The sequence below is a fragment of the Marmota monax genome, unplaced genomic scaffold (assembly GCF_021218885.2).
Source record: "Marmota monax isolate L192 unplaced genomic scaffold, Marmota_monax_Labrador192_F-V1.1 WCK01_AAM20220418_F8-fsc00170, whole genome shotgun sequence".
In the NCBI taxonomy this organism is placed as follows: Eukaryota; Metazoa; Chordata; class Mammalia; order Rodentia; family Sciuridae; genus Marmota; species Marmota monax.
Genome location: NW_026692395.1, coordinates 1,891,160 through 1,919,009, shown reverse-complemented (window position 1 = coordinate 1,919,009; position 27,850 = coordinate 1,891,160). Strand labels below are relative to the sequence as shown.

The following is a 27,850-nucleotide window of genomic DNA, read 5'->3' as shown; positions in this document are numbered from 1 at the left end:
GTGTGCAGATGGACCTTCAATCTCCAGAGGAGGATGTCGGAATCTGAAGTTGGAAAAGGTGAGAGGAGCTGACTACCCTTGCAGACCCTTGGAGCAAGCCTGAGCTATGCTCTACCCTCACCCCTCTGACCCACCAACTGCCAACCTGAACCCTATCCCTGGAAACCTCTGGGGGGACCAAAACCATGTTTCCCTATTCCCATCCCAGCAGGCCCTAAATACAACCTCTTCATCACCTGAGCCCAGACCCTCAGCCTGACCCAGATGCTGCCCCTTGGCCTCCCAGCCCCATTCCATAGCTTTAGTTCCCAAATTAAATCCAGCCTCAATCCTCACCCTGACCCCTGTTCTAGAGCCCACTCAACTCTACCTGCAAATCCAGCCCCAAACTGAATCCTAACACAAACCTTATTAACCAAAATGCAAACCCATTAGAATGCAAACCCCACTCTGGTTGCAGACCCCCTATGAACTCTGAAGCCACCTAACCTCAACTGCAACCCCTAGATGTCAGTACTGTTAGTGAGTATAATCTATGACTTTACAGAAAGTGTATAGGTCTTTAAAAAAAAAAGACTAAACAAATATAGAGCAAGAATACACATCTGACGGTGGGTGCTAAACTTCAAGAGCTCTAGAGTCAGACTGCCTGGGTTTGACTCCTGATTCTGCAGCTTCATTAAGTCACTTAACCTCTTTCCCTTGATTCCCTCTTCTGCAAAATGGAATGATACTACACCTCAGGCATTCTTCTGAATGCTGAACTCATTTAACCCTCAGGCCACCTGTACAATGCAGGTACCCTTATTATCATCCCATTATACAGATAAGAAAATTGAGGTCAGAGGGATTATCTTATTTGCCCAAGGCAACACATAGCTACCAAATGGTAGAGTCGGGATTTAAACTCAGACTGCTTATTTCCTCCAAAGCTGGGGATCTTAACCAGGCCTACTTACTACCCCTCAGAGGCTGAAATAGGGCCATGGCAATTGAAAATGACCTTAGCTGAAAACCCCGATGCAAAACTCAAACCCTGCTCAAAGCTCATCTTCGACCCTAACCCTGATCCCAATTCTAATTCAAACTCATTCAAATATCCAGTCCTAACCCTAAATGTCCGCCAAACTCCACTCCTTTATTTAAACCTAACCCCAACCTGATCCAAGATCTACAACTCAAATTTAACTTTAAATTTGCCTCCAGCTTTAAACTGAAGCCCACCTCATGACAATTTAAAGTCTCTCCTCAGTTAAACCCTACTTCACTTGGAAGCCTTCCCCTGTAAATTCTCACTCTACCTCCAATCTTAATCCCAACACTAATTCTTACCCACAATACTTGAGTACCCCCAACTCTCTAATTTTACATGTCCTCTCCTTTCTTCAAACAATGGGATGGGATTATGTAGGAGGTGTCTATAATTGTCCGAATTATAGACTCTACCCCTCTACACTTCCCTGACTCTCTCTAAACAGATACCACCCCAGACCCCAGTCCAGCCAATGGGACAGGCCCTGGTCCGGATTGGGGGATTTGCCCTGGACCTCCAGTTGTGGAAGGTGATACCGGTGGGGCTTCGGGCCTGGGTACCCCTAGGCGAAAGGCCCAGCACAACAAGCACAAGACAGTGGCAGTGGCCAGTGCCCAGCGGTCACCCCGTGCGCTATTCTGCCTCACCCTGGCCAATCCCCTTCGGCGGTCCTGCATCAGCATTGTGGAGTGGAAGTATCCTGGAAGGGCAGGCATAAGGCTCAGAGGTAAGGGTCACCAGGGTACCAAGAGTCAAGCATTGAATCAGATGGAGAACTGAGGAGGGTCAAGGTCATCAAGGATCAAGGTCAAGAACTAGATTAGAGGGGGACTCCTCCATAAAGGTATAGTGACCACAGGTCAAGAGTCAAGGACTGCTGAGTGTGGTGGTGCATGCCTGTAATCCCAGCAGCTCAGGAGGATGAGGCCCTAAGCAACTCAGTGAGACCCTGTCTCTAAATAAAATACAAAATAGAATTGGGCATGTGGCTCAGTGGTCGTGTGCCCCTGAGTTCAATCCCAGGTACCCTCTACCTTTCAAACAGAGTCAAGGACTGAATCAAAGTAAGAGTTGGTATAATACAAGTTTCTGTGGGGCAGGGGGTAAGATCTTGGTCAGAGCGGAGGAGGTTGAGAATGTCAGAACCAGACACCTTGAAGTCAAGAGTCAGCACTGGGTGGGAGAGCCCTAAAGGAGTGTGGGGATTCCAGTGCTGCTCTGTCTGGGTCCTTGACTGTGTCCACCTGAGGCCCTTTGACATCCTCATCCTGCTGACGATCTTTGCCAACTGCGTGGCCCTGGGAGTCTACATCCCCTTCCCTGAGGACGACTCCAACACTGCCAACCATAACCTGGTGAGGCCTGCCTTGCCCTGTCCCCAGCCAAATACAGCCCCTGGAGAGCCACACCTCAAGCCTTTGGGTCAGGTCTCTCCCCTCTCTGACTCACCCAGCCCCACCCTCCGTGCGGGTTAAGCATCCCTTCCCCCAAACCCATCTGGACAGGCCCCGCCCCCAAATAACTCCCCGACTTCCCACCCCGCCCCGGCTCCGCCCCCAGGAGCAGGTGGAATACGTATTTCTGGTGATTTTCACCGTGGAGACAGTGCTCAAGATTGTGGCCTATGGGCTGGTGCTCCACCCCAGCGCCTACATCCGCAATGGCTGGAACCTCCTGGACTTCATCATCGTCGTGGTCGGGTGCGCATCTGCGCTGCGGTGGGGGAGGCACCCCACCCTAGTTCGCATTGCTGACCCTAAGCCCTTTGAATTCCAGACTCGAGAAAGCGACTGATTCAGACCGCCCCTATTTGGCAGCCACAGTCGGATTTATTAACATATTTAAAACTCATGTGCATTACCATTTTTTAGGACTTGTGCTTTACTGGCGAGAAGGGAGGGGTGGAGGGGGCTTCCAAGATCTGACCCCCACCTCCCTGTCCCGTTCTTCCCATCAGGCTGTTCAGTGTGCTATTGGAGCAGGGATCCGGGCGGCCAGGCGAAGCCCCGCATACAAAGCCAGGAGGCTTTGATGTGAAGGCATTGAGGGCGTTTCGGGTGCTGCGGCCACTGAGACTGGTGTCTGGCGTCCCCAGTAAGTGGCACACCCCTCCGGGTTGAAGGTGGGGAGGTGGGGGTGGGGCTGGGCTAAACCCTCCTCTCCCTCCCCGCAGGCCTGCACATAGTGCTCAATTCAATCATGAAGGCGCTGGTGCCGCTGCTGCACATCGCACTGCTCGTGCTCTTCGTCATTATCATTTATGCCATCATCGGACTGGAGCTGTTTCTTGGACGCATGCACAAAACCTGCTACTTCCTTGGATCTGGTTAGCCCGCCCACCCCTCCTCGGACAGGACAAGCTCCCTCCTTGGCTCTTAGGCCTTGTGTCTTGTTCTCACGGAAATCCAGTCTGATTCACCAGACTCAGGCTCCTTCCCCGATAACCAAGCCACACCCCTATATATTTAAGACTGTGCCCTAAGTCTCTCCCTTAGTAATAGCTGTGTCCCATCACAAGACTCCACACACACACCAAAGCCCTGTCCCACAGTTAAGATGTCATCTTCCACCACTGGCTCTACGAGCTTAAGCCCTTTCATAGGGATCCAAGCCCAAGCCTTTATTCGACTCTCTTCTCAAGAGAGTCTCCCAGATGTACCAGATGCCACATCCAGGCTCATGCCTCCCCGTTATTTATGAGTCCATATCCCGAATTTACAGTCCAACTTCCCCAGATCCCTGTTAGTGGGACACACAACTCCCCAGTGGTTCAGAATGCAGGAGCCCACAAAGCAAGGGGAGCAAGGGGTTGACCTTGCCTAAGAAGAATCTAGAGCCCCTGAGTCTCGGGGGCTCCAGAGTTTCCTGGTGAGCAGGTGGGCATGCTTCATAGTGACAAATTCCAGTCTTCCTGTAGATGTGGAAGCAGAAGAGGACCCGTCACCCTGTGCATCTTCAGGCTCTGGGCGTGCATGCACTCTGAACCAGACTGAGTGTCGAGGACGCTGGCCAGGGCCCAATGGTGGCATCACCAACTTTGACAACTTCTTCTTCGCCATGCTGACAGTCTTCCAATGCATCACCATGGAAGGCTGGACCGATGTCCTCTACTGGGTGAGGTGGACAGGAGGCACACAGCTCCAAGGCTGCACCTGCCCTTCCACCATGCTCAGATGGGTATGTCTGCATACCCTGAGGAAAGTATGCTCTCTTCACAGATGCAGGATGCTATGGGGTATGAGCTACCCTGGCTGTACTTCGTGAGCCTGGTCATCTTTGGGTCCTTCTTCGTCCTCAACCTTGTGCTTGGTGTCCTGAGTGGGTGAGAGGCCTAAACATATTGCCCTTCTCCAGCCCTTGACTCATTTATCATGCTGGCAAACTCTTAAGTGTCCTGCAAAACCCATCTGAAATGCTCCTTCATTCACTCAATCTTAAACATCTACTGTGTGGGAGGCACGTTATAGGAATGGAACAAGACTTGAAAACCCCTGCCTTTCTGCATATTACATTCTGAAGGGCAGGGGCAGACAACAGCAAAACACATGATAAAGAAGTGTGTATACATTATATGTGCACACACACAACATATGCTATGGAAAGAAAAATATAGGAATAGGAAGATCTTGCAATTAGAAATAGAGACATCAGGACAGGCCTGGTTGAGAAGTTGTTATCTGAGTAAAAATGTGTGACAGATAAGGGAGTGGGCCATATGGCTGTCTGAGGGAAGAGCATTCCAAACAACAGGAACAGCTAGTGCAAAAGCTAGAATATGCTTGGCATATTGAAAGAACAGCTAGGAAGGAAATGTGGCTAGAATGGTGAACGCAAGGGGTCTGGGGGGCTTCCTCACCCTCTTCCCTCAGGGAGTTCTCCAAGGAGAGAGAGAAGGCAAAAGCACGAGGTGATTTCCAGAAGCTTCGGGAGAAGCAGCAGATGGAAGAGGACTTGCGGGGTTACCTGGATTGGATTACACAGGCTGAGGAGCTGGATCTCGAGGACCCCTCAGCAGATGGCAACTTTGGTTCTATGGCTGAAGAGGGCCGGGCTGGCAATCGTAGGCAACTTCAATCTAGTTCATTCCCTGCTCCATTCATGCCTCAGATGTGGTCCACCCTCCTGAGATACAGTCCCAACCTGCAACTTTTCTAGGACCAGTCCTCAGTGCTGGTTGAGGATACAGAATCTAGACCCAGCCTCGGATACAGAGACTCCACATAATGCCCCCTCCCCCAGACATGGGCCTCACTCTGCCCCTAGACTGTCCACCCCAACTGTCCTCTCTATTCCCACAGGGCCACATCTGGCAGAGCTTACCAATAGGAGGCGTGGACGTCTGCGCTGGTTCAGCCATTCCACTCACTCCACACACTCCACCAGCAGCCACGGTAAGGATCCAGCCATGCCGGGCTGGGGGCAGGGCCAGGACACGTGGGCTGGCAGAGGAGAGGTGAAACATAGGGTCTCTGGGTCCTGACTTTTTTCTTTACTTTGCCTACAGCCAGCCTCCCAGCCAGTGACACTGGCTCAATGGCAGAAACCCCAGCTGATGAGGAGGAGGAAGAAGGAGCTCTGGCCAGCTGTGCACGCTGCCTGTGAGAGCCCCCAGCACTTGACCCTGACCAGCCTGGTCCCCAGACTAGACCCTGACCTCAGTCCTTATGCTAGCCTCAAACCTTGACCTCCAGCCCCAGCTGCTGACTCCCTGCCAGTCCTTTATGACAACTACCTCCTATCCCCCTCTTTTCCAGAAACAAGATCATGAAAACCAGCGTCTGGTGAGTTGGGAAAAATGTGTAACTATCTGACCCCATGACTTGGAGACCTCCCAAGACCTCCCCTACCTCCAAGCCCTCCATGACCTCTGGGCTCCCGCATCAGCCCCCACCCCTGGGTGAGGGAGGCTATCACAGCAGTGGGATCTTGACCTTCCCCCACCAGCCGCCGCTTTCGAAGAGCCAACCGGGGGCTCCGGGCACACTGCCGGAAGGCTGTGAAGTCCAATGCCTGCTACTGGGCTGTGCTGCTGCTCGTCTTCCTCAACACGCTGACGATCGCCTCAGAGCACCATGGCCAGCCTGTTTGGCTCACCCAGATCCAGGGTGCGCACCCAGCCTGCCAACTCTCTCCCCCCAGGTCCCTCCATCCCAGAAGTTCAAATCCAGAATTTTTTTTTTTTTTGGTACCAGGAATTGAACCCATGGGTCATTTACCACTCAGCCACATCCCCAGCCCCCCACCTTTTTTCTTTATCTTTATCTTTTTTTTTCCTTGAGACAAGGTCACACTAAGTTGCTTAGGACCTTGTTAATTTGCTGAGGCTGGCCTTGAACTCACAATCCTCCTGTACCTCAGCCTCCTGAGCTGCTGGGGTTCCAGGCTTGTGCCGCCATATCCAGCTCAAATTAAGGATCTCTAGGGAGCCTCAGACAGTGCCTTCCTGGCCAGATAAACACAGAAACCTTATCCTGTACCATTCTGCCTGTAGCTTACACTTATGTGATGCTTGCTGTGTGCATCAAGCTCTGTTCTCTTGACATATAGCAACTCTATCTCTCTTCACCACAACCTTGTACAAGTTAAGTTCTGAGGCACAGGGTACTAATCACCAGGGTACTGAAAGTCAAGCATCTAATCCATAAACTCAGCTAGTGAGTAGCAGAGCCGGGATTAGAACACAGGCAGCCTGGCCCCAGAATCTTGGGTTGTTTGTTTTATTTTTCCAATAAGGGGGATTGAATCCAGGCATGCCCTCCCACTGAACTACACCCCCAGCCCTTTTTATTTTATTTTGAGACAGTCTCTCACTATGTTGCCTTGGCTGCCCTTAAACTTGCAATCTTCCTGCCTCAGCCTCCTATGTAGCTGAGATTACAGGCATGCATTTCCACACTGGCAGAATCCAGAATCTTAATACCACATTGTGTGGACAAGTAAATCCCACTGTGCCTCTATTTCCCTACCCAGAAAATAGAGATAATGATAGTATACTCAGCGTAGAATTATAGGGATGATTAAATGAGTTAAAATAGAATGTTCTTAGAACATTGTGTGGCCCACATAAACTGAATGGCTGACTATAGATCCCACTTCTGTTTTTCTTTTCCCTCTACCAGGAATTAAACCTAAGGGTGCTTAACCACTGAGCCACATCCCCAGCCCTTTTTATTTATTTATTTATTTATTTTCATTTTTGGAGGGGTACCAGAAGATTGAACTCAGGGGCACTTGACCACTGAGCCATATCCCCAGCCCTATGTTGTATTTTATTTAGGGACAGGGTCTCACCAAGTTGCTTAACGACTCACTTTTTGCTGAGGTTGGCTTTGAACTCATAGTCTTCCTGCTTCCACCTCCCAAGCCTCTGGGTTTATAGGCATGCACCACTGTGCCCAACTTTATTTATTTATTTTGAGATCAGTTCTCATTAGGTTGCTTACAGTCTCACTAAGCTGCTGAGGCTGGCTTTGAACCTGCAATCCTCCTGCCTCAGCCTCCCAAACAGCTGGCATTACAGGCATGTGCCATCATACCCAGTTTACAGATCCCATCCAACCCCAACTAAATGCTAGAGTTTGGGCTGAGGGTGTCACTTAGTGGTAGAGCTACACATGTGCTTAGCATGCATGAACCCCTGGGGTTCATCCACAGTGCCAAAACAATACAAAATAAAAACAAAACAAAAATAATAAAGCCTGGGGTTGGAGGGGTAGCTCAATGGTAGAGCATTTACCCAGCATGTATGAAGCACTGAACTCAATCCTCAGCACCACATAAAAATAGATAAAGTAATGGTATTGTGTCTATCTAAAACTAAAATCTATTTTAAAAAATTAGACAGGGCTGGGGTTGTGGCTCAGTGGCAGAGCAGTTGCCTCGCACGTGTGAGGCACTGGGTTCGATCCTCAGCACCATACAAAAATATAAATAAACAAAATAAAGATATTGTGTCCATCTATAACTAAAAAAATTTAAAATTAGACAATTTTTAAAAAAAATAGTAAACCTTAGGTGCTAGCACTACCTTGAATTGGCATTTTCCTGCTCTTCACCCCAACCTTAGACCCCTCAAAAATCTCACCCCCAGCCTGCACCTGGCCTGATAGTAGCTAACCCAGGATGACTCTCCATATGTCTCTACAGAATCTAGCCAGCCCAGTCACCATGTCTCTGTCCCCACAGAGTATGCCAACAAAGTTCTGCTCTGCCTGTTCACTGTGGAGATGCTTCTCAAGCTGTATGGTCTGGGCCCCTCTGTCTATGTCGCCTCCTTCTTCAACCGCTTTGACTGCTTTGTGGTCTGTGGGGGCATCCTGGAGACCACCTTGGTGGAAGTGGGTGCTATGCAGCCTCTTGGCATCTCAGTGCTTCGATGTGTGCGTCTCCTCAGGATCTTTAAGGTCACCAGGTGTGTATATGGGGGAAGACTGGAGTCCCATACACAGCCCAGACAACTCACATCCCAACTCCAATGATAATCTCATCTGCATCATCATTTATTCAACAAACACCCATTAAGCACCTATTGCATGCTGGGCACACTTCTGGGCCCTATGTACACACCAGGAATCAAAGTAGACCCAAGTCCCTGCCTTTATGGAGATTTGACTCCACTGGGAAGAGTATCCCTTTCATTCCTATCCCCTTCCTCAACCTCAATTCCTGCTCTAACATCATCCCCAAGTTCATTTCCAAAGTCAACTCCATATTCGTCCTCAAACTAAATTCCATCCCCACCCCATCCCTGGACCATAAGTCCATCTCTAACTCCAGCCCCCACCATTCATTGTTCATGGTGTGTTTACAACACTAACATCCACTAACAAAGCCAGCCCCATGTCCCAGCCCCAGCCCCATCATTAACCACCAAGTATAGTGCCATCCTCAGTCTTCAAACAAAACCCCCACATCCCTAACCCCTAATCATCACCCTTTTCCCAAGTACAGACCCGTTCCCTGCCCTAGCCACAATCCCCTCCCCATCCCTTCTCCTGTCCCAACCCTCAACCACAAGCTTATCCCCAGCTCCATATCCAGCCCCAAATGTCCCTAGTCCCCTCCCCCATCCCAGTTCCAACCTGAAACCCAACTTTAGCTTCACCAATCCCCACCTACACCTCCATCCCTACCTCATCTCCCATAGCAGCCCTAATGCCAACCCTAACCCCAAGCTCAGCTTTCCCCTCATTTCTTACTCTCACCACACCCCAATTCCAAAATCATTTCTACCAAATGGCCCCAATGCATTCCAAGCTGGAGCCCCACCCTGGCTCCTGACTCTTCAGAAAACGTGGTATCCACCCTGCCCCTTTCTATCTCTGCCACAGGCACTGGGCATCTCTGAGCAACCTGGTGGCATCCCTGCTCAATTCCATGAAATCTATTGCATCCTTACTGCTGCTCCTCTTCCTCTTTATCATCATCTTCTCCCTGCTTGGCATGCAGCTGTTTGGGGGCAAGTTCAACTTTGACCAGACCCAAACCAAGCGGAGCACCTTTGACACCTTCCCCCAGGCACTGCTCACTGTTTTTCAGGTGGGGCCAGGACACCTTAGGATAGGTGGGTTGGGGAAATCCTGGAGTTGGAGGGGGTCCCAAGAGCTTCATGGTGACATCCCACCCCCAGATCCTGACAGGTGAGGACTGGAACGTGGTCATGTATGATGGTATCATGGCGTATGGTGGCCCCTTCTTCCCAGGGATGCTGGTGTGTGTCTATTTCATCATCCTCTTCATCTGCGGCAACTGTATCCTGGAAGCTTTGGGGGCCTGGGCATTGGGGCCTGGGGCCTAGGGATAGATAGGGGGACCTGGGTGGTCTGTAGGTAGGCTGCTTCTCTGCCTTTGCAGCCTGAGCTCACACTAGACATCCTGTTGAATGTGTTTCTTGCCATTGCTGTGGATAACCTGGCCAGTGGGGATGCAGGCACTGCCACGGACAAGAGCAGGTGAGGTCTGGCTCCACCCCCAAGACAGCCACTCCCTGAGATGCCTGACTAGGAACCCCGCATACAACCAGTAACACTAGAGATGCCTCCTGTGTCCCTGGTAATCCTCACCTCCAGATGCAAACTGTCAGGGGTCATGCATTCTACATGCATTTATTAAGCACCTACTTTGTGCACAGCTCTGATGCAGATGCCACGGAGACAGCAGGGGTCAAGGTAGACAGAGTTCTTGCCTTTTATGGAGCTGGCCTCCTAGTTGCAAGCAAAACACATGAATATGTACTATAACTTGAGTATATATTAATAAGTAATAAAGAAAAAGAGCAGATGAAGGGATAAAGAGAAACCAAGATTGCTATTTTGGTTGGGATAGTCAAGGGAGGGCTCTAAGAGGTGGTGACATTTATACAAGGACCTGAATGAAGTGAGGGAGTAAGCTGTGCAAATATCTGGGGAAGGAGTATTAAGGCAAGGGAACAGCAAGTGCAAATGTTGTTAGCATTTTAAAACAAAATACCAGGGCTGGGGCCATAGCTCAGTGGTTTAAAGCTTGCTTAGCTTATGTGGGGCCCTGGGTTCCATCCCCAGCACTGCAAACGAACAAACGAACCAACAAATAATCACCCACTGGTGTGCAGGGAGGAGAGAGGTAGGAGGTGAGGTCGAATGTAAAGAGGAGAGAGGGGCCAGAGTGAGGGCATTCTGGGTCAAGGTAAGACTTTGGCCTTAGCTCTTGGTAATGGAAACATGGGAAGGCTGCAAGCAGACAGGCTCCTTCTGGCTGCTGTGAGTACAGAATGTGGGGGTTGAGCCTAATCAGGGAGGTTCTGGGGGATCCAAGAAAGGTCTGCTCTATTTGCAGTGACCCTCCCCAGACTTGTCTATTTGCTGCCATCCATGAGAGTCACCCCCTATTTCCTCACACAGGGAGAAGAGCAGTGAGGAGAGTGTCCCAAAAGAGAATGGAATATTGGTGAGTTAGAAGCCTGGGTGCTGGCCACACCTCCCACTACCACCCATACGTGCCTGTGTGAGTGACTAACTGCCACCCTCGGCCTGTTCATTCCCCCTTTATCACATCTTATCCATGCCTCCTGTATCCATCCTCTGCTGTCCTCCCCACTATCACTGACTCTCAGCTTCCTGTCCCCAGGTGCCTGGTGGAGAAAATGAGGAAGAGGAAGGTACAAAGACTGAAGAAGCAGGCAAGTAGGCAGTGGGACCTGGTGTGGGATCTTGGGGAAAGAGCCCAGGCACAGAGCTCCCAACTCCTGATGCTCTCCTCTCCAGATAGTGGCCTTTTCCAAGATCATCTTGAAAGGAATGGACTTGGAGTGTGGCCAACAATATTTGGGAATATTGAGGTTAAAGAAGAGAAAAAGACCTTTTGTTTTACTGCAGAACTTCTCTCTCTCTCTCTCTCTCTCTCTCTCTCTCTCTCTCTCTCTCTCACACACACACACACACACACACACAATGTTCACTCAATACACACTCACTGAGCCCCTGCCTTGTCCCACTAGACATACAGCAGTGAACAAAATGGACTAAGATCCCTTCCCTGCTGTGTGCAGTGGCATACACCTGTAATCCCAGTGGCTCAGGAGGCCAAGGCAGGAAGATCATGAGTTCAAAGCCAGCCTCAGCAATTTAGCAAGGCTCTAAGCAACTTAATGAGACCCTGTCTCTAAATAAAATACAAAAGAGATGTGGCTCAGTGGTTCAATGCCCTGGAGTTCAATCCCTGGTACTAAAAAAAGTAAATAAATAATTTCCTGAGGAGTTGACATTCTGGCAGAGAAAATGGAAAAATCTTGCCATGGGACAAACACTGTTCCAGGCACTTTACATCAATTTTCTCAATGAATTTTCTCTTTTGCTGTTTTTCCCAATGCCAGGTGTGGAGGAGGAAGAGGAAGAGGAAGAGGATGAGGAAGAAGAAGAAGAAGAGGAAGAGGAAGCAGGTGCAGGGCATGAGGAACTCCTGCAGGAAGTTGTACCCAAGGAGAAGGTGATGCCCATCCCAGAAGGCAGTGCATTCTTCTGCCTCAGCCAAACCAACCCGTGAGCACTGGGAGTGGCCCTGGGGCTGGGGCAGGTGGTGAGCCATGGAGCTGTCAAAGCAGAGGTGGGACAAAGACGTACCTCTCAGGCTTTGCTGCCTGTTTCTATGATCCTGGGTTCTGACCACAGCCCTTTTCCTGCTCCCCAGGCTGAGGAAGGCCTGTCACACCCTCATCCACCATCATATCTTCACCAATCTGATCCTGGTGTTCATCATCCTCAGTAGTGTGTCCCTGGCCGCCGAAGACCCCATCCGTGCCCACTCCTTCCGCAACCATGTGAGGCTCGGAGGGGCCTCCATATCTCGAGGTGGCAGGCGGAGGGAGGGGACTCTCCCAAGGGATGTCAGGGAGAAAACCTCTAATTGGCTGAGAATGAGGATTCATGGTGGCAGCTACAGCAGTGCCAGAAGTTACTATGTGTGCAACACATCTGAGGAAGGCCAGGGGGGGAATCAGTTTTTGACTGGGGTGGAGGGGAGCTGTGATCAGGGAAAGGAAGCAAGCCAAGGGCACTCATGTAAGCTGGGTTGAGGCAGAGGAGTCCGGATTTGAACCCTAGTCTGTCTGATGGCCAACCCTTTTGACTTGTAAAGAAGTCTTGGTGATGATAATAATGATGGAGAGAAACAGGAGAGGGAGAACGATACCCATTTAACCACTGAGCCACATCCTCAGCCCTATTTTGTATTTTATTTAGAGACAGGGTCTCACTACCCAGGGATTGAACCCAGGGGTGCTTAACCACTGGGCTACATCCTCAGCCCTATTTTGTATTTTATTTAGAGACAGGGTCTTGCTAAGTTGCTTAGGGCCTCACTAAGTTGCTGAGGCTGGCTTTGAACTCGTGATCCTCCTGCCTCAGCCTCTCGAGCTGCTGGGATGACAGGGGTGCACCACTGTGCTCAGCAGGAGGACAAAACTTACACATGATTCAGTGGCTCCCCCTCTTTCTCACTTCCCAGATTCTAGGGTACTTCGATTATGCCTTCACCTCCATTTTTACTGTGGAGATTTTACTAAAGGTGACTAATGGACCCCCAGCCATACCCTAAGTTACCCCAGCATCCTTCTTACCCGCTCTCTCAGCCCAGCCCCTATGGTTCTAGCCAGCCTCTAGTCTTTTTTCCTACCCATCCCCACAAGTGTACCTCTCTGGTCCCCGTCCCCTCATTCCCCCAACTATCTCCAGGTCTGACATCTAGCCCACTGTCCTCTGGTTCCCAGATGACAGTGTTTGGGGCCTTCTTGCACCGTGGCTCCTTCTGCCGTAGCTGGTTCAATCTGTTGGATCTACTGGTGGTCAGTGTGTCCCTCATCTCTTTTGGCATCCAGTAAGTGACACCTCCCCCTGCCTACCCCATTCCTTTCAGAGCCAGAGCCAGGCCCAGTTCAGGGCCTGAGGACTGCCCCCTTCCCAGCTCCAGTGCCATCTCCGTGGTGAAGATTCTGCGAGTACTCCGGGTACTGAGGCCCCTCCGAGCCATCAATAGGGCCAAGGGACTCAAGGTAAACCCACCTTACCCAAACCCACAGGGCCCAGGCCCTTTGCCTGTCTCTGGAGCCAGGGACACTGATCAAGCTGACCATTTGCACTGATGCATAACTGTGCGGTCATAAGTACTATGACCTTGACTACTAATCATATGACCTGACCCATGTTCCTTACAAATGACCATGTGTTCCTTAGCAATGACCGCATTTCTCTAGTTCAGGTCCCTGACATGTAGCCAAATATACCTGCCTGGCAGATATTCTTGATTGGTGCCCACACAGCCCTAGCCCACATCACTGTCTTTTCACCGCGTGTTTCTGGCCACATATCCCTGATTTGCAATCACATGTGCCTGTTCAAAGTCCCCGAGCTGCATCTATCACCAGAGTCCCCACCCCATGGTTACCGTGGCCTGCAGTATCCATCAGCCATATGCATGGGTGCCTGCAGCACGTGGTACAGTGTGTGTTTGTGGCCATCCGGACCATCGGGAACATCATGATTGTCACCACGCTCCTGCAATTCATGTTCGCCTGCATTGGTGTGCAGCTCTTCAAGGTGGGAGAAATGCTGGAGGGAGGATGGGCAGAAGTCAGGGCAGTGGGTGAAACACAAACCTGCTTGACAGATGTTCTCTCTACAGGGAAAATTCTACAGTTGTACCGATGAGGCCAAACACACCCCCAAAGAATGCAAGTGAGTGTCTTCAGCCCTCCAGGGACCCCAGAACCCCCTCCTGAAAGCCATAGAGGTCCCTAGACTTCACCAAGGTCTCTGAAACCCCTAGAGCCTCCTCCGGAGAACTGTAAAGACTCCCAGAATTCCTTAAGACCTCCAACCCCCCCCCAAAACTCCTTAAGGCCCCAAGATACATTCCAAGAACTTGAGAGGCCCTTAGAGATCACCTAGTCCTCAGAGGCTGCCCCATTTCCCCCCTCAAACCTCCATGTTCTCCAGTGTCAGCTACATTCCATTACATCCCAGATCTCCTAGCAATCCCTATCCCTGCTGCAAGCCTCCAGCTTCCATCTGGAGACTCCTTTAGAAGATAGATTATAGGCTGGGCATGGTGCTGCACACCTGTCATCCCAGCGGCTCTGGAGGCTGAGGCAGGAGGATCGCGAGTTCAAAACAAGCCTCAATATCTTAGTAAGGTCCTAAGCAACTCAGCAAGACCCTTTCTCAAATTTTTAAATAAAGGAGGAGGGCTGGGGGTGTTGCTCAGTGGTTAAGCACTGTTGGGTTCAATCCCTGATACTGAGAGAGAGAGAGAGAGAGAGAGAATAGAGGGTAAAAGTGTAGGCTGCAAAGCCAGACATTCCTGGTTCAAATCCATGTCATGAGATCTGGGTATATTTCTTAACCTTGATGAGTCCCTTTTAGCTTAATTGAAAAATGGAGTTTTAAAAAAAATGTGATTGTAGCTGGGTGTGGTGGCACATGCCTGTAATCCCAGCAGCTTGGAAGGCTAAGGCACGAGGATCACGAGTTCAAACCCAGCCTCAGCAACTTAGCGAGGCCCTAAGCAACTCTGTGAGACCTTGTCTCTAAATAAAATATTAAAAGGGCTGGGATGTGGCTCAGGGGTTGAGTGCCCCTGAGTAGTTCAATCCCTGATACCGAAAAGAAAAGAAAGGGGAGGGGAGGGGAAGGAAAAAAAGAAAGTGTGCCATGGTATAAAGTTACTACACTAAAAACTCAGCATTGACAACCACGTTAGTGTTACTTTTCCCTGGCTGGTGATGGTGGGATTGATAGAGCACCAACTATAGCCAGACCTGAATTTTATTTTTAAAATATTTTTATTAGTAGTTGATGAACCTTTTTTTAGTCTATGTATATGTGGTGCTGAGAATCAAACCCAGTGTCTCACACATGCTAGGCAGGCGCTCTACCACTGGGCTACAACCCCAGCCCCCTGAATTTTATTTATTGACTTGCTTAATCCTGTGACAAGCCAGGAAATGGGTTCTGTTACTATCCTCATTCCTTAAATGGGGAAAACAGAAGCACAGAGAGGTTCAATGTCCAGTCACCTATCCAGGAAATGGAAGAATAGGATTTGAACCCAGCCTGTCAAACTCTGCCAGTATGGCCTGCTGCCTTCATTCTAGAGACCCCACACCCTTTGCCACAGATCTCCAACCCTCCTCACCCACCTAGCCTGTCTGCAACATCCATCCACAGGGGCACCTTCCTGGTCTATCCTGATGGAGATGTGTCACGACCCCTGGTCCGGGAGCGGCTCTGGGTCAACAGTGATTTCAACTTTGACAATGTCCTCTCAGCCATGATGGCCCTGTTCACTGTCTCCACCTTTGAAGGCTGGCCTGCGTGAGAGGCGGGGCCCTAGGGATGGCTTGGGACTGGGCAGGGTTTTCTGGGGGATTCGATGGGGATCTCCTAGAAGTTGCAATAACTTGGGGATGTGATGAAAGTCTCTCAAGACTGGATAGGGTTTTTAAATTCATATTATTTATACAGAACAAATAATGGGCTTTATTTGGGGATGTTTGCACATGCATATAACATTCCTTTATCATTTTCCACCCCTGTAACCTCCCTGACCCTCTCCTCCCCTAGCTCCCTGATCATCTTCCTCTTCTCTAATGCTCTCTCTGCTATTTTTATGTTGTCTTTTTTTTTCTAGATCTGGGTAAGGTTTTCTAAAGACTGGTGGTTGGTGGTTGTGTCCAAGGACTCGGGGTGGGGGGGTCTCCCAGAAGCTGGCTGCCAGTTCTTTGGGTACTTGGGTGAGGAGTCTCCAGGAACTGTGTAGAGATCTCTGATGGACTAAGTAGGAGTCTAGAAGGGACTTGGTAGGAACTTACTAGAGGTCTGGGGAGATTGGAAAGAAGGTCACCAAGGAGGTGGAGCAGGGAATTCAGGGATTTCTGGGAAGTTGCACGGGTCTTTGGGTGTACTAACTGGAGATTTCTAGGGGGAATGGGGAAGGGGATTCCTGATAATGGGATTGGGGATTTAAAGATCTTTAGGGGCTTTGGGGGGAAGTTCTGTGAGCTGCATGGATGTGTTCAGGTGGCTGGATAAGGGGATTTGGAGGTCTATGGGAATTTGGGGGGTGAAGGTCTTTGAAAGGATGAATGGGAATTTTTCCAAGGGCTGTATGGGGGTCTGTGGAATAAGGAATTTGAGAACTTTTGAGGTCCTGGTGGGGATCTCTGAGAATGTATAGTGGTCCCAAGGGATTAGGTTGGGGATTCAGGGACTTTGGGGTTACCAGACAGGAGATTCACTTGTATCTGGGATAGGTGATCTTGGATCAGGTCTGAGGGGTCTAGGATACCTCCTCACCTTCCCCTGCCTCTACTCTCCTCTGGTTCCCACAGGCTGCTATATAAGGCCATCGATGCACATGCAGAAAACCGAGGCCCCATCTATAATTACCGAGTGGAGATCTCTGTGTTCTTCATTGTCTACATCATCATCATTGCATTCTTCATGATGAACATCTTTGTGGGCTTTGTCATTATCACCTTCCGTGCCCAGGGCGAGCAGGAGTATCAAAACTGTGAGCTGGACAAGAATCAGGTGACTTCTGATCCCGGACCCCCTACTGGTGACCAGGAACCCCTCCCTCTTTGCCTTGGGACTCCTCCCCCATGCTCACTTGTGCTCTAAATTGGTTTGCAGCGCCAGTGTGTGGAGTACGCCCTCAAGGCCCAGCCACTCCGCAGATACATCCCCAAGAACCCACATCAGTATCGCGTGTGGGCTGCCGTGAACTCTGCTGCCTTTGAATACCTCATGTTCCTGCTCATCCTGCTCAACACAGTTGCCCTAGCCATGCAGGTCTGAATGCCCTATTCTGATCTATGCTAGGCACCTGCTTCTACCCTCTCCACACAATCCCCTGGGAAGCATTAGGAATACTTTAGGCCACAAATAACAAAGATCCTCCAACTGGCAGAGACCCAAGTTATCAAGACACTTGACATATTTCTTTAATCTAAGGCCAAAAATTGTAAATTGTATTCTGATTTCAGAGTTGTATGAATGTGGAAAACAATGATTCGTGGCCATTTTAAGTTGCCATTGGTTATAAAATGACACCAGTTTCAGAGATTCTAAAGAGAGTCACTGAAATATGGTAATTACCTCACATTATGAGAAGTATTGAGGTAGTTGTTTGCTTATTGTTGATCACAGTCCTAGACCCCATCTGTCTTTCTGCTTCACCATTCCTGGCAAATGACTTTCATTCTCGTGGTTGTTGCTTCATGGTCACAACACAGCTGCCATAGCTCCAGACATCAAAACCACATTCAAGGCAGGATAAAGGACTCTCCTTATTTGAGCATTTTGATGGAGAGCAAGATATTTTTCACAGAAGCTTTCAACCAGCAGCAGATTTATGTTTATGTGTCAGCAGAACTGGCCTTGCCCATCTGTGAGAAAAGCTAGGAATCAAAGATTGGGCTTTCTAGTATCCATAATAGGAAGCAGACAGTGTAAGGGGTTTGGCCAACCCATATTGCTACCATGTCCCCAGACTCTCTTTAGCCCAGATCAGGAACAATTTGGTTGGGAATGGGGATTCTTTGCCTTAGACTCTTTCACCCACTGATTTTCTCCCCCAGCACTATGAGCAGACTGCTCCCTTCAACTATGCGATGGATATCCTCAACATGGTGTTCACTGGACTCTTCACTATCGAGATGGTGCTCAAAATCATCGCCTTCAAACCAAAGGTGCCCCTCAGCCCCAGAACCACCCCCAAGTGGGTGAATTTCTTGGGAAGGGACCACATTCCAGAGCTCGGGAGGGGGGGGGGAAGCAAGTAGGGAGTCATAGACTAGGTAGTGAGAGGGATCCAGGTGTTGACTCATCTTGTGGCCCAAGCCAGGCCCTGCCTCCCCAGTGTCCCCCTACCCTTCCCTGCTAGCTCAGAGGAGACAGAACATTGTTTCCTCCTGTCTACAGCATTACTTTACTGACGCCTGGAACACATTTGATGCTCTTATTGTGGTGGGCAGTGTCGTGGACATCGCTGTCACTGAAGTCAATGTGAGGATTGGCCTTTGCACGAACCCACTCTCCCCCCAAAACCTTCCCCCACCTCCACCTCAGGGCCCTCCTTCACATGGGTAGGTGTCTCCCACTTACATTGTCACCACCTCTGGGGATTCAGCACTCCTGAATTTAGCTCTCTCTCTTAATGAGTTCATGTTGGACTCAGCCAAAGTCTCCCTCCACATGCTCCCTTAACCCTTTTTGCAAACTCTCCACTGGCTCTATTATCTCCTAAAATGCCTTTCCTGTTATTTCCGTCACCTCTTTATTTGCCTCTACCTTCCTCTCCATTGGCTCCATCATGCCCATTGACTTTGGCTTTGGCTTCATCATCCATTCTGATGGCTCCGTGGGCTCCATTTCCTCAACCTACTTTGTCATCTCCATCACTGGCTCATTCATGACTCTGTCATCACCAATGACTGCAACATGGGCTCCATAATCTCCTCCACCGGGAATTATATGACTCTATCACCTCAACTGATGATGCGGCTGGTTCCACATTTCCATCACTGGCTTCTTCAATGGGTCATCCATTGGTCCTCATCTCCATCATCTCCATAAAATACTGATTCCATCATGTCCTCCATTGGCTCTCCTCTCCTCCTCGTCCATTTGGGGTCAATGATCTCATCATCTCTGTTATCTCTGTTTTGGCCATATCTTCCTCCAGAATGGTGGCCATCTTGGTGAGGTAACCCCCCACCACCACAGGGACACTCTCCTTTTCTACCCTCTCCCTCCCTATTTTCCCAAGAGTCCTTAGAAACCCTAGCCCTAACCCTAACTCTGACCACTCTGGGGCCTAGTTTCTGAGGGTTTGGGGGCTGGGAGGATGAAGACATGAGACAGGGAAGTGGCTAGGGCTGGTATAAACTGGGCATCCCCATCCCCAGAGCTCTGAAGACAGCTCTCGCATCTCGATCACCTTCTTTCGCCTCTTCCGAGTCATGCGGCTGGTCAAGCTCCTCAGTAAGGGTGAAGGGATCCGCACATTGCTCTGGACATTCATCAAATCCTTCCAGGTAATCCCCAGTCCCACCCTTTTAACCACGCCTCGACCCAACCCCTTTCCTCTCAGACTGCCCCTTTATTACCCTTAGAACTCCAGCTCTCCAAAATTGCCATACTCACTTCCAACTTAACTGTTCCCAGCTTTCTAGCGTTCTCCAGCTGTGCTCTCAATACCCAACATGCCCCTGGCCTCACTGACCTTACCCTACTCTATTTAATCCTATGTCCATACTAACTCTGGTAGTCCTGAGCATTTTGAGGATGGACTACATCTCCCAGGAAACATGGCTGGGGGCAGGGAGTGCATTCTGGGGTTTATAGCTCTCTGTCTGGACCTAAGCATCTATTCCCCCATCCCCATAGGCCTTGCCCTATGTGGCTCTTCTCATAGCAATGATATTCTTCATCTATGCAGTCATTGGCATGCAGGTATGTGGGGACCCTAGGGAGCATCCCTTTGGCACCTCTCTGCAGAAGGGGGACAACTGGGTAGGAATAGCCCCATAGTGGGGTGGGGGTGGAAAGATAGAAAAGCTAGATCACCCTGGGTCAGTCTACACATCTGTGAAATGAGATCAACAGACCCTAGGTCAGTCTACACATCTGTGAAATGGGGTCAACAGTGCTTGCTTGTCAGGATTATGAGAATAATTTGGGTATTGGAAGGTCTGAACTGGGTGGGAACGTGTGAGGACATGGGCTTATCCCCCTAACATGGCCCCTGTGTGCCCACAGATGTTTGGCAAGGTGGCTCTTCAGGATGGCACCCAAATCAACCGAAACAACAACTTCCAGACATTTCCACAGGCTGTGCTCCTTCTGTTCAGGTGACATCTTCCCACTTCCCTGCCATCTTGGTCCCCACATCCTCTGTGGTCCTCAGACTTCCTGTGCTATGGAAATACTAGGGCAGCATGAGACTCCATGTAGCCTGAGATGTTTTCTGGACATGATCTGAAGAGTCTATTAGAATATTCTAGTCGCAGCCATTCTTTTTCTAGTAATAAGATACACCTCCTTCTTAGTCTACAGTGCCCTCAACTGTAAGATGCAAAAATGACTGTCATCAACATGGCCTTGCTGGCCACTAAAACAATGAAATGCTGTCTGCCAGATGCAGCCCCTGGCAAGGAGTGGGTCATCTCCCTACTCCCTAATTTCCCACAATGCTACTTGCCACAATTTCATGGCCTCTTCTCAGGATTCCATCCCTGTGTGACCCCTCAGGTGTGCCACTGGTGAGGCATGGCAGGAAATAATGCTTGCCAGCCTTCCTGGAAGTCGGTGTGACCCTGAGTCTGACTATGGCCCTGGCGAGGAGTTTACCTGTGGTAGCAATTTTGCCATAGCCTATTTTATCAGCTTCTTCATGCTCTGTGCCTTCCTGGTGAGAACCATTTCCCTGAAATCACCAGCACTGCCTTGGGGGCTGGCCCTAAGGGCCCAGAGATGTCCAAATTAGGTGGGCAACTCAGATCTTGAGAGGGCTGGCCTGACAGTAAGTTCAGCCTTGGGGACTTGTGACCCAGTGACAATATAAGATCACCCTAGCCTCCCACAATCCCCCCACAGCCCTGACCTGCCCTTCACCTAACCCTCTTTGCTCAATGGCCCACAGATCATAAATCTCTTTGTGGCTGTGATTATGGACAACTTTGATTATCTAACCAGAGATTGGTCTATCCTGGGCCCTCATCATCTTGATGAATTCAAGAGGATCTGGTCTGAATATGACCCTGGGGCCAAGTATGCCTTCTAACCCTTTACCCAAAATCCTAGGGGACAGTGCACTCCCCTCAATGGTCCCATAGTCCCAGAACCTTTGACCAATGCATCCCATTACCTAGTCAATAGATGCCCTGAGTGATCTACTGCCCCTGTCCTTTGCCCTCTCCAACTGACCCCCAGTTCTTCCCTAGAAAACCTCAAGGTGTTGGTAGGGGGATGTAGTGATGAGCCAGTGGGGTCTTGACAAAGAGCTAGAGAGGGTATCACCAACCCAGGGGAACCTCCACAACTGTCCTAGGGGCCGCATCAAGCACCTGGATGTGGTTGCCCTGCTGAGACGCATCCAGCCCCCACTAGGATTTGGGAAGCTGTGCCCACATCGTGTGGCCTGCAAGGTCTGTGCACCTACCCACCCTCTCATGGCCTCTGGGAGGGCTGTCCATCACATGTGGGGATAGGGACCTGCCTTGGGTGGGGACATGTGTTTGGTCACATTCTCAAATGTTTCAGCCCCAGAGATTCATGCCTGGATACCTGGCATTTTCTCAGAGTGGGTTCTATATCTCTGATGTTTGCAGAGACTTGTGGCAATGAACGTGCCCCTCAATTCAGATGGGACAGTGACCTTCAATGCCACACTCTTTGCCCTGGTGCGGACATCCCTGAAGATCAAGACAGAAGGTGTGTGAGAGGTCAGAGGCAGGAGTGAGAGAGTCCTTGGGGAGGGTGCAGGGACCAAACTCATAGAGTGATGAACCCCACTTCAAACCTCAAAATGGGTGGCTCTGGCATCTCCAGGCCTAGTCCATCCCATACAATGGGGCCAGCACACAGCTGTAGTCAAGGCTTCTGGAGCTACTCGAGAGGCTGAGACAGGAGGGCTGCAAATTCAAGGCCAGCCAGTACAACTTAGCAAGACCCTGTCTCAAAATAAAATTTTACAAAAGCTCTTGGGATATAGCTCCAGAGGTAGAACACTCCTGGGTTTGAGTCCCAGTACTGCAAAAAAAGTAGTTTCTGATGCCCCCCACCAACAGTGCTGAGCAGCTCTTCCCATTTACTCTGCCCCACATCTTCCTCCAATGCAGGGAACTTGGAGCAAGCCAACCAGGAGCTGCGGATGGTCATCAAAAAGATCTGGAAGCGGATAAAGCAGAAGCTACTGGATGAAATCATTCCCCCTCCAGATGGTGAGCTGTCCCCACTCCAGTTCCTTGAACCCAGACAACTGAATCATCAGAGGATTGCTTAAGTGTCCAGTGATTGCTTTCTACCTTAAAACCAGCACTGGCCTGTGATAAGTGGGGGTCCTTGCTGGTGGATAAGAATTGGGGAGGCAGTGGTGGGAGAGACAACCCTGTGTAACTTTATCCTTTCTTCCTTGTCTCCAGAGGAGGAAGTCACCGTGGGCAAATTCTATGCCACATTCCTGATCCAAGATTATTTCCGCAAATTCCGGAGGAGGAAAGAAAAGGGGCTATTAGGAACTGAGGCCCCCTCCAGCACCTCCTCTGTCCTTCAGGTCTTCAGGGCAGGGTCTGCTGTGGCTGAGGCTGAGGCTCACCTCCCTCTTGTTCTCATGAAACCCATGTCACAGATGTGGAAACTGAGGCACTGGTCCCCACAGAGGGTCAAGGATGACTGAGAGCTCCTACTCACACACTCACTCCTCCATGGGAAGCAGGCTTGTGGAGGGGAAGTTTAGAACCTGAGCTTCCCACTGCCCTATTTTTCTACCCCCATAGGCTGGTCTGAGGAGCCTACAGGACTTGGGTCCTGAGATCCGGCAGGCCCTCACATGTGACACAGATGAGGAAGGGGAGGAGGAGGAAGAGGGGCAGGAAGGAGAGGAAGAAGCTGAAAAGGACCCAGAAACATACAAAGTAAGAACTGCTTTTCATTCCCCCAGGAATTTTTCCCATATTTTTTATTGGTGCATTATACTTTGTACATAATGATGGGATTTGCTGTTACATGTTCGAACATGCATACAATATAACATTATAATTTGACCAATACCGCTCACCAGCATTTCCCCCTCCCTAGCTGTCTCCCTCCCCCTGGTCCCTTTCCTCTACTGATCTCCCTTTAATTTTCATCCCCCAGGAATTCTTGATCATATAATATTCCCCCAATCCCCTGATTGCCTTTGACACTTCTCTAGGAAAAAGCCCTCCAAAGGAGCCCCCTCCATGATGGAAAAATATTTATTCAGTACCAACCATTGGCTGTTGGAGGGCAGGACCCAGATTTGGCCCCTGGGAAGCCTATGAACCAGTGAGGGATACACACTATATGACCAACTGATTTAGCTATAACGTTGATGCAACATTTAGTCCTGTGACTCTCCACAGGCCCCCATGGAGTCCCAGCCCCCATCTCGTAGGAATTCCAGAATTTCCGTGTCTCTGCCTGTTGGAAGCAAAAACCCAGATTCACTTTCCCTTGGGCCCAGTGATGATGATGGGAGGGCTTCCAATTCCAGACAGCCCAGTGTGAACCCAGCTGGATCCCACAACCAAAGGTAAGGTCAAGTGTCTGGGAGAAAATGGTGAAGGAAGGCAGGGGCGCAGCATGAGGACCCAGAGACCTTTGAGTAGAAATCTGGAGAGGGTGGAGATGTTTCAAGGGCTCACGTGGGAAGAGGGAATAACAAGAGAGTCATATGAGAAAGGCACCCAGCAGCTCTGGGGGCTAAGGCAGGAGGATTATGAGTTCAAATCCAGCCTTAGCAAAAGTGAAGTACTAAGCAAGTGAGACCCTGTGTCTAAATAAAATACAAAATAGGGCCGGGGATGTGGCTCAGTGGTCGAGTGCCCCTGAGTTCAATCCCTGGTACCCCCCTCAAAAAAAGAGAAAGGCAGTGTAAAGGTTTAATGCAAAAATCACTTGATGCGGAACTAAATAGGTTTTAGTTCAAATCCTAACTCTGTCACTTGTTAAGTGACACCTTGGGCTAATCATTTCATTAAAAAAAAAACTGTGTTGTATTTATTTCTTTTATGTGGTTCTGAGGATCAAACCCAGTGCCTTACATGTGCTAGGCAAGTGCTCTGCCACTGGGCTACAACCCTAGCCCCTAATCATTTCATTTTGGATCCTCAATTCCAAAATGGTGATGATAACAGCATCTACTCCATAGGGGTAATGAAAGGATGAAATGAAGTCATACATGTCAAGTGCCCAGTTTTTACTTCCCCCAACGTAATCCTGGCTCCTGTGTTGAACTTATCTCTTCAAGAGACCAACTTTGATTTAAAAAAAAAATTGGGAATCCTTCTAATGAGACAAATATGTATTAAAACGTAAGCCTGGGGGCTGGCATTGTGGCTCAGTGGTAGAGCGCTTGGCTAGCATGTATGAGGCACTGAGTTCCATCCTCAGCACCACAGAAAAATACAATAAAGATATTTTGTCCACCTAAAACTAAAAAATAATTTTTTTTTAAAAAAGTAAACCTGTTTTCATGTTAAAATGAATAACAGAGACCAATGCAGTGGTGCATGCCTGTAATCCCAGCAGCCTAGAAAGGTAAGGCAGGAAGATCACAAGTTCCAAGCCAGACTCAGCAACTTAGGCCCTAAGCAATTTAGTGAGACCCTGTCTCAAAATAAAAAGTAAAAAGAGCTGTGGATGTGGCTCAGTGGTTAAGCAACCCTGGGTTCAATCCTAGGTATCAAAAATAAATAAATAAATAACATAACATAACATAACATAAAATAAAAAGGGCTGGGGGTAAAGCACTCAGTTCTCAGTTGTAGAGCATTTGTCTAGCATGTACAAAATGCTGGATTCTATCCTTAGAATAATAATAATAGTTAATTTTATGTTATATGAATTTTCATTTAAGTGTTAAGCCCAGTATTTGTATAGAAGATGGGGCATGGTATAATAGTAACCAAGGACTCAGGGCCACATATTTGGGAGTATCTGATCTACCAAATATGCCTCATTTTTCCCAGGAGAAGCTCTGGGGTTTTCATGTTCACCATCCCAGAAGAAGGAAGTTCTCAGCCCAAGGAAACTAAAGAGCAAAACAAGCAAGTTGAGGAAGAGGAAATCCCTGACCGGTACACTGGCCATGTCACATTGGATGAGCCCATGAATTGTGGGGGAGAGGGCAGGACTGTTGTTACTCCATCTCCAAGTTCCAGACATGGATTCACCTCCATCTCCCCCTTCTGCACAGGCTGTCTTATCTGGATGAGCAGAGAGAGGCTCCCCCGCACCCAGCCCTTTTGCCACCTCACCAACCCCAGAGATATGTAAATGGACACAATGCACCACGCAGACGTCTGCTGCCCCCCACTCCTGCAGGTAACGGTGGGAATGGACTCTAGGGCCACCCCCCAAGGTCCAGCAGAAGAGCAAGCCAGGGAAATAATGCCATTGTTCTTTACCCCCAGGCCGGAAGCCCTCCTTCACCATCCAGTGTCTGCAGCGCCAGGGCAGTTGTGAAGACTTACCCATCCCAGGCACCTATCATCGGGGGAGAAACTCAGGGCCCAGCAGGGCTCAGGTGAGGCAAGGGAGGGGGGTCCTGGGTCTGCAAGAGTGGGAGCAGCCTGGACTGAACTTATCAAATACCCTGCATGTCAGGACTTTCTGAACAACAGGGTATACATGGAGGAATACACATAATTCTCACTGAACTTGTGAGGTGTGTAATACCACCCCTAGTTTACAGATAAGGAAACAGGCCCAGAGGAATGTATTCATCCAAGATCATATAGCTAGTAAGTGACAGAGATGATCTTATGCTCTGACATAAACTCAATTCTGGGGCTGGAGATGTGGCTCGATGGTAGAACACTTGCCTAGCATGCTCAAGGCCCTGTCCCCCTGCCATGGCACTGCAAATAAACACATAAATAATTTACACCCATTCATTTTGACTCCAGTTGTGTATTGGGGGAGGAGGACAGCATTCACAGGAGTGAGTCCTAGACCCTCATGGTCACCCATCAATCTCTGCACCTCTGATATTTATTCTGGTCCAGGGTTCCTGGGCAACCCCTCCTCAGAGGGGTCGGCTCCTATACGCCCCACTGCTGTTGGTAGAGGAGGGTGCAGCAGGGGAGGGATACCTCGGCAAATCCAGCGGTCCACTGCGTACCTTTACCTGTCTGCATGTGCCTGGATCTCGCTCGGACCCCAGCCATGGCAAGAGAGGCAGTGCTGACAGTTTGGTGGAGGCTGTGAGTACAGAGGGGGTATAGGCAAGAGGCCTGGGGAAAGGGAGGTGGTGGAACCTGGAGGAGAGGGGGGAAGGGGTCCCTAGGTTTCACTGTGCATGTTCTTCATAATGTACAGCCACTGTCCCCCACTGACTTCCCTATATGTCCTCATGGGCACATCATATAATCCACACTGACCCCTCTGTATACACTGTCACACTGATCCCACCTATGTGCCCTCAGGTACTCATCTCTGAAGGCCTAGGCCTCTTTGCCCGAGACCCACGCTTTGTGGCCCTGGCCAAAAAGGAGATTGCAGATGCATGTCGCCTGACGCTGGATGAAATGGACAGTGCTGCTAGTGACCTGTTGGCACAGGGGACCAGCTCACTGTATAGTGATGAGGAGTCCATCCTCTCCCGCTTTGATGAGGAGGACCTGGGAGATGAGATGGCCTGTGTCCATGCCCTCTGAATACTTACCCCTCCCCCACTGCTCAATAAACCTCTTGCCCTCACCTCCCCAGAGGGAGACAGGCATGGACCACACACTGCTATACTTTGGTGTATTTTTTTCTGGGGGCCTGAAGCTGCCCAGAGGTCCCTATGCATCCATCTGTCCCTGGTTCCAGCCCTGAGCCACTGCCCACACATGGGTATTTCCAGAAACCAGGACAGCTAGGCCTGATTATTCAGCGTCAGGGAAGGAGGGAGGAGGAGGAAGAAGAGACAGCAGCCAAAAAAAGCTGGAGACAGAGTGGAGGTGGTAGGGGAGGAGGAGGGCACTGGGTAGAAATGGAGGAAGGAGGGGAGAGAGGACGTGAGGGTTGGTGCCTGGCTAGGGGGGTAGTGATTCTCAAGAGGTCAGTCAGGTCAAACTGAGGAAGGACACACAGATAAGAAGGAAAGGATAAGGAAAGCCATAGGAGAGTCCTGCCATTGGTAAGGCCTGGAAGTTGGAGCTGGTCTGGTATGTGAGTGTCTTAGGCAGAGGGGTCCTCTGATGGCATCAGAAATTCTAGAGAGGCTAAAATTGGTATCATGCTGTCTTCTGCCTCCCACCTTCTGCCCAAGAAAGAGAAGAAGACCTAAATTCATTGGTAGAAGATATAGATGACAGCAAGGGGTGGGGCTCCCATCTCCAGAGAACTCACTCAGGAGCCCCCTGGCCTTCTTCAAATCACATGAGAGTCACTCATTCTCTTCCCATACAGATCCCCAAGCTCCTTTTTTTCTGCTTCTTGTTCCACCTGTACTCATTGCCCCAACTTTGGGGTGTCATTCATCCAGGGAAAGCTTATCAGGCATTCTGGGTTCTCTCAGGGAACTATGAACTATGAACTATGAACTGGCTCA

The 27,850-nt window shown here is 49.8% G+C and overlaps 1 protein-coding gene across 2 annotated transcripts; it reads left to right on the top strand.

Annotated features, from left to right (window-relative positions):
- Positions 1-33: 33 nt before the first annotated feature.
- Positions 34-27,043, top strand: Cacna1f (calcium voltage-gated channel subunit alpha1 F). 2 transcript variants are annotated; one of them, XM_046442582.1, is made up of 48 exons: positions 34-58; positions 1,479-1,728; positions 2,283-2,388; positions 2,594-2,733; positions 2,991-3,127; positions 3,207-3,359; positions 3,951-4,147; positions 4,252-4,355; positions 4,903-5,060; positions 5,332-5,424; positions 5,538-5,631; positions 5,788-5,814; positions 5,978-6,138; positions 8,219-8,444; positions 9,364-9,571; positions 9,663-9,783; positions 9,903-9,984; positions 10,912-10,957; positions 11,138-11,189; positions 11,883-12,048; positions 12,197-12,326; positions 13,013-13,072; positions 13,275-13,381; positions 13,469-13,556; positions 13,993-14,100; positions 14,186-14,238; positions 15,730-15,876; positions 16,893-17,094; positions 17,197-17,355; positions 18,144-18,254; positions 18,487-18,570; positions 19,250-19,270; positions 19,473-19,601; positions 19,954-20,019; positions 20,326-20,417; positions 20,818-20,977; positions 21,209-21,336; positions 21,617-21,713; positions 21,897-21,999; positions 22,407-22,508; positions 22,710-22,840; positions 23,064-23,201; positions 23,673-23,842; positions 25,281-25,388; positions 25,508-25,635; positions 25,725-25,837; positions 26,319-26,516; positions 26,739-27,043. In XM_046442582.1, exons 1-48 carry the CDS (start codon positions 34-36, stop codon positions 26,967-26,969), a joined length of 5,910 nt encoding a protein of 1,969 aa, XP_046298538.1. In that variant the 3' UTR covers positions 26,970-27,043. The 2 variants fall into 2 exon arrangements, with proteins under 2 accessions (XP_046298538.1, XP_046298537.1); XM_046442581.1 differs by having other exon boundaries at positions 4,903-5,093.
- Positions 27,044-27,850: the final 807 nt, after the last annotated feature.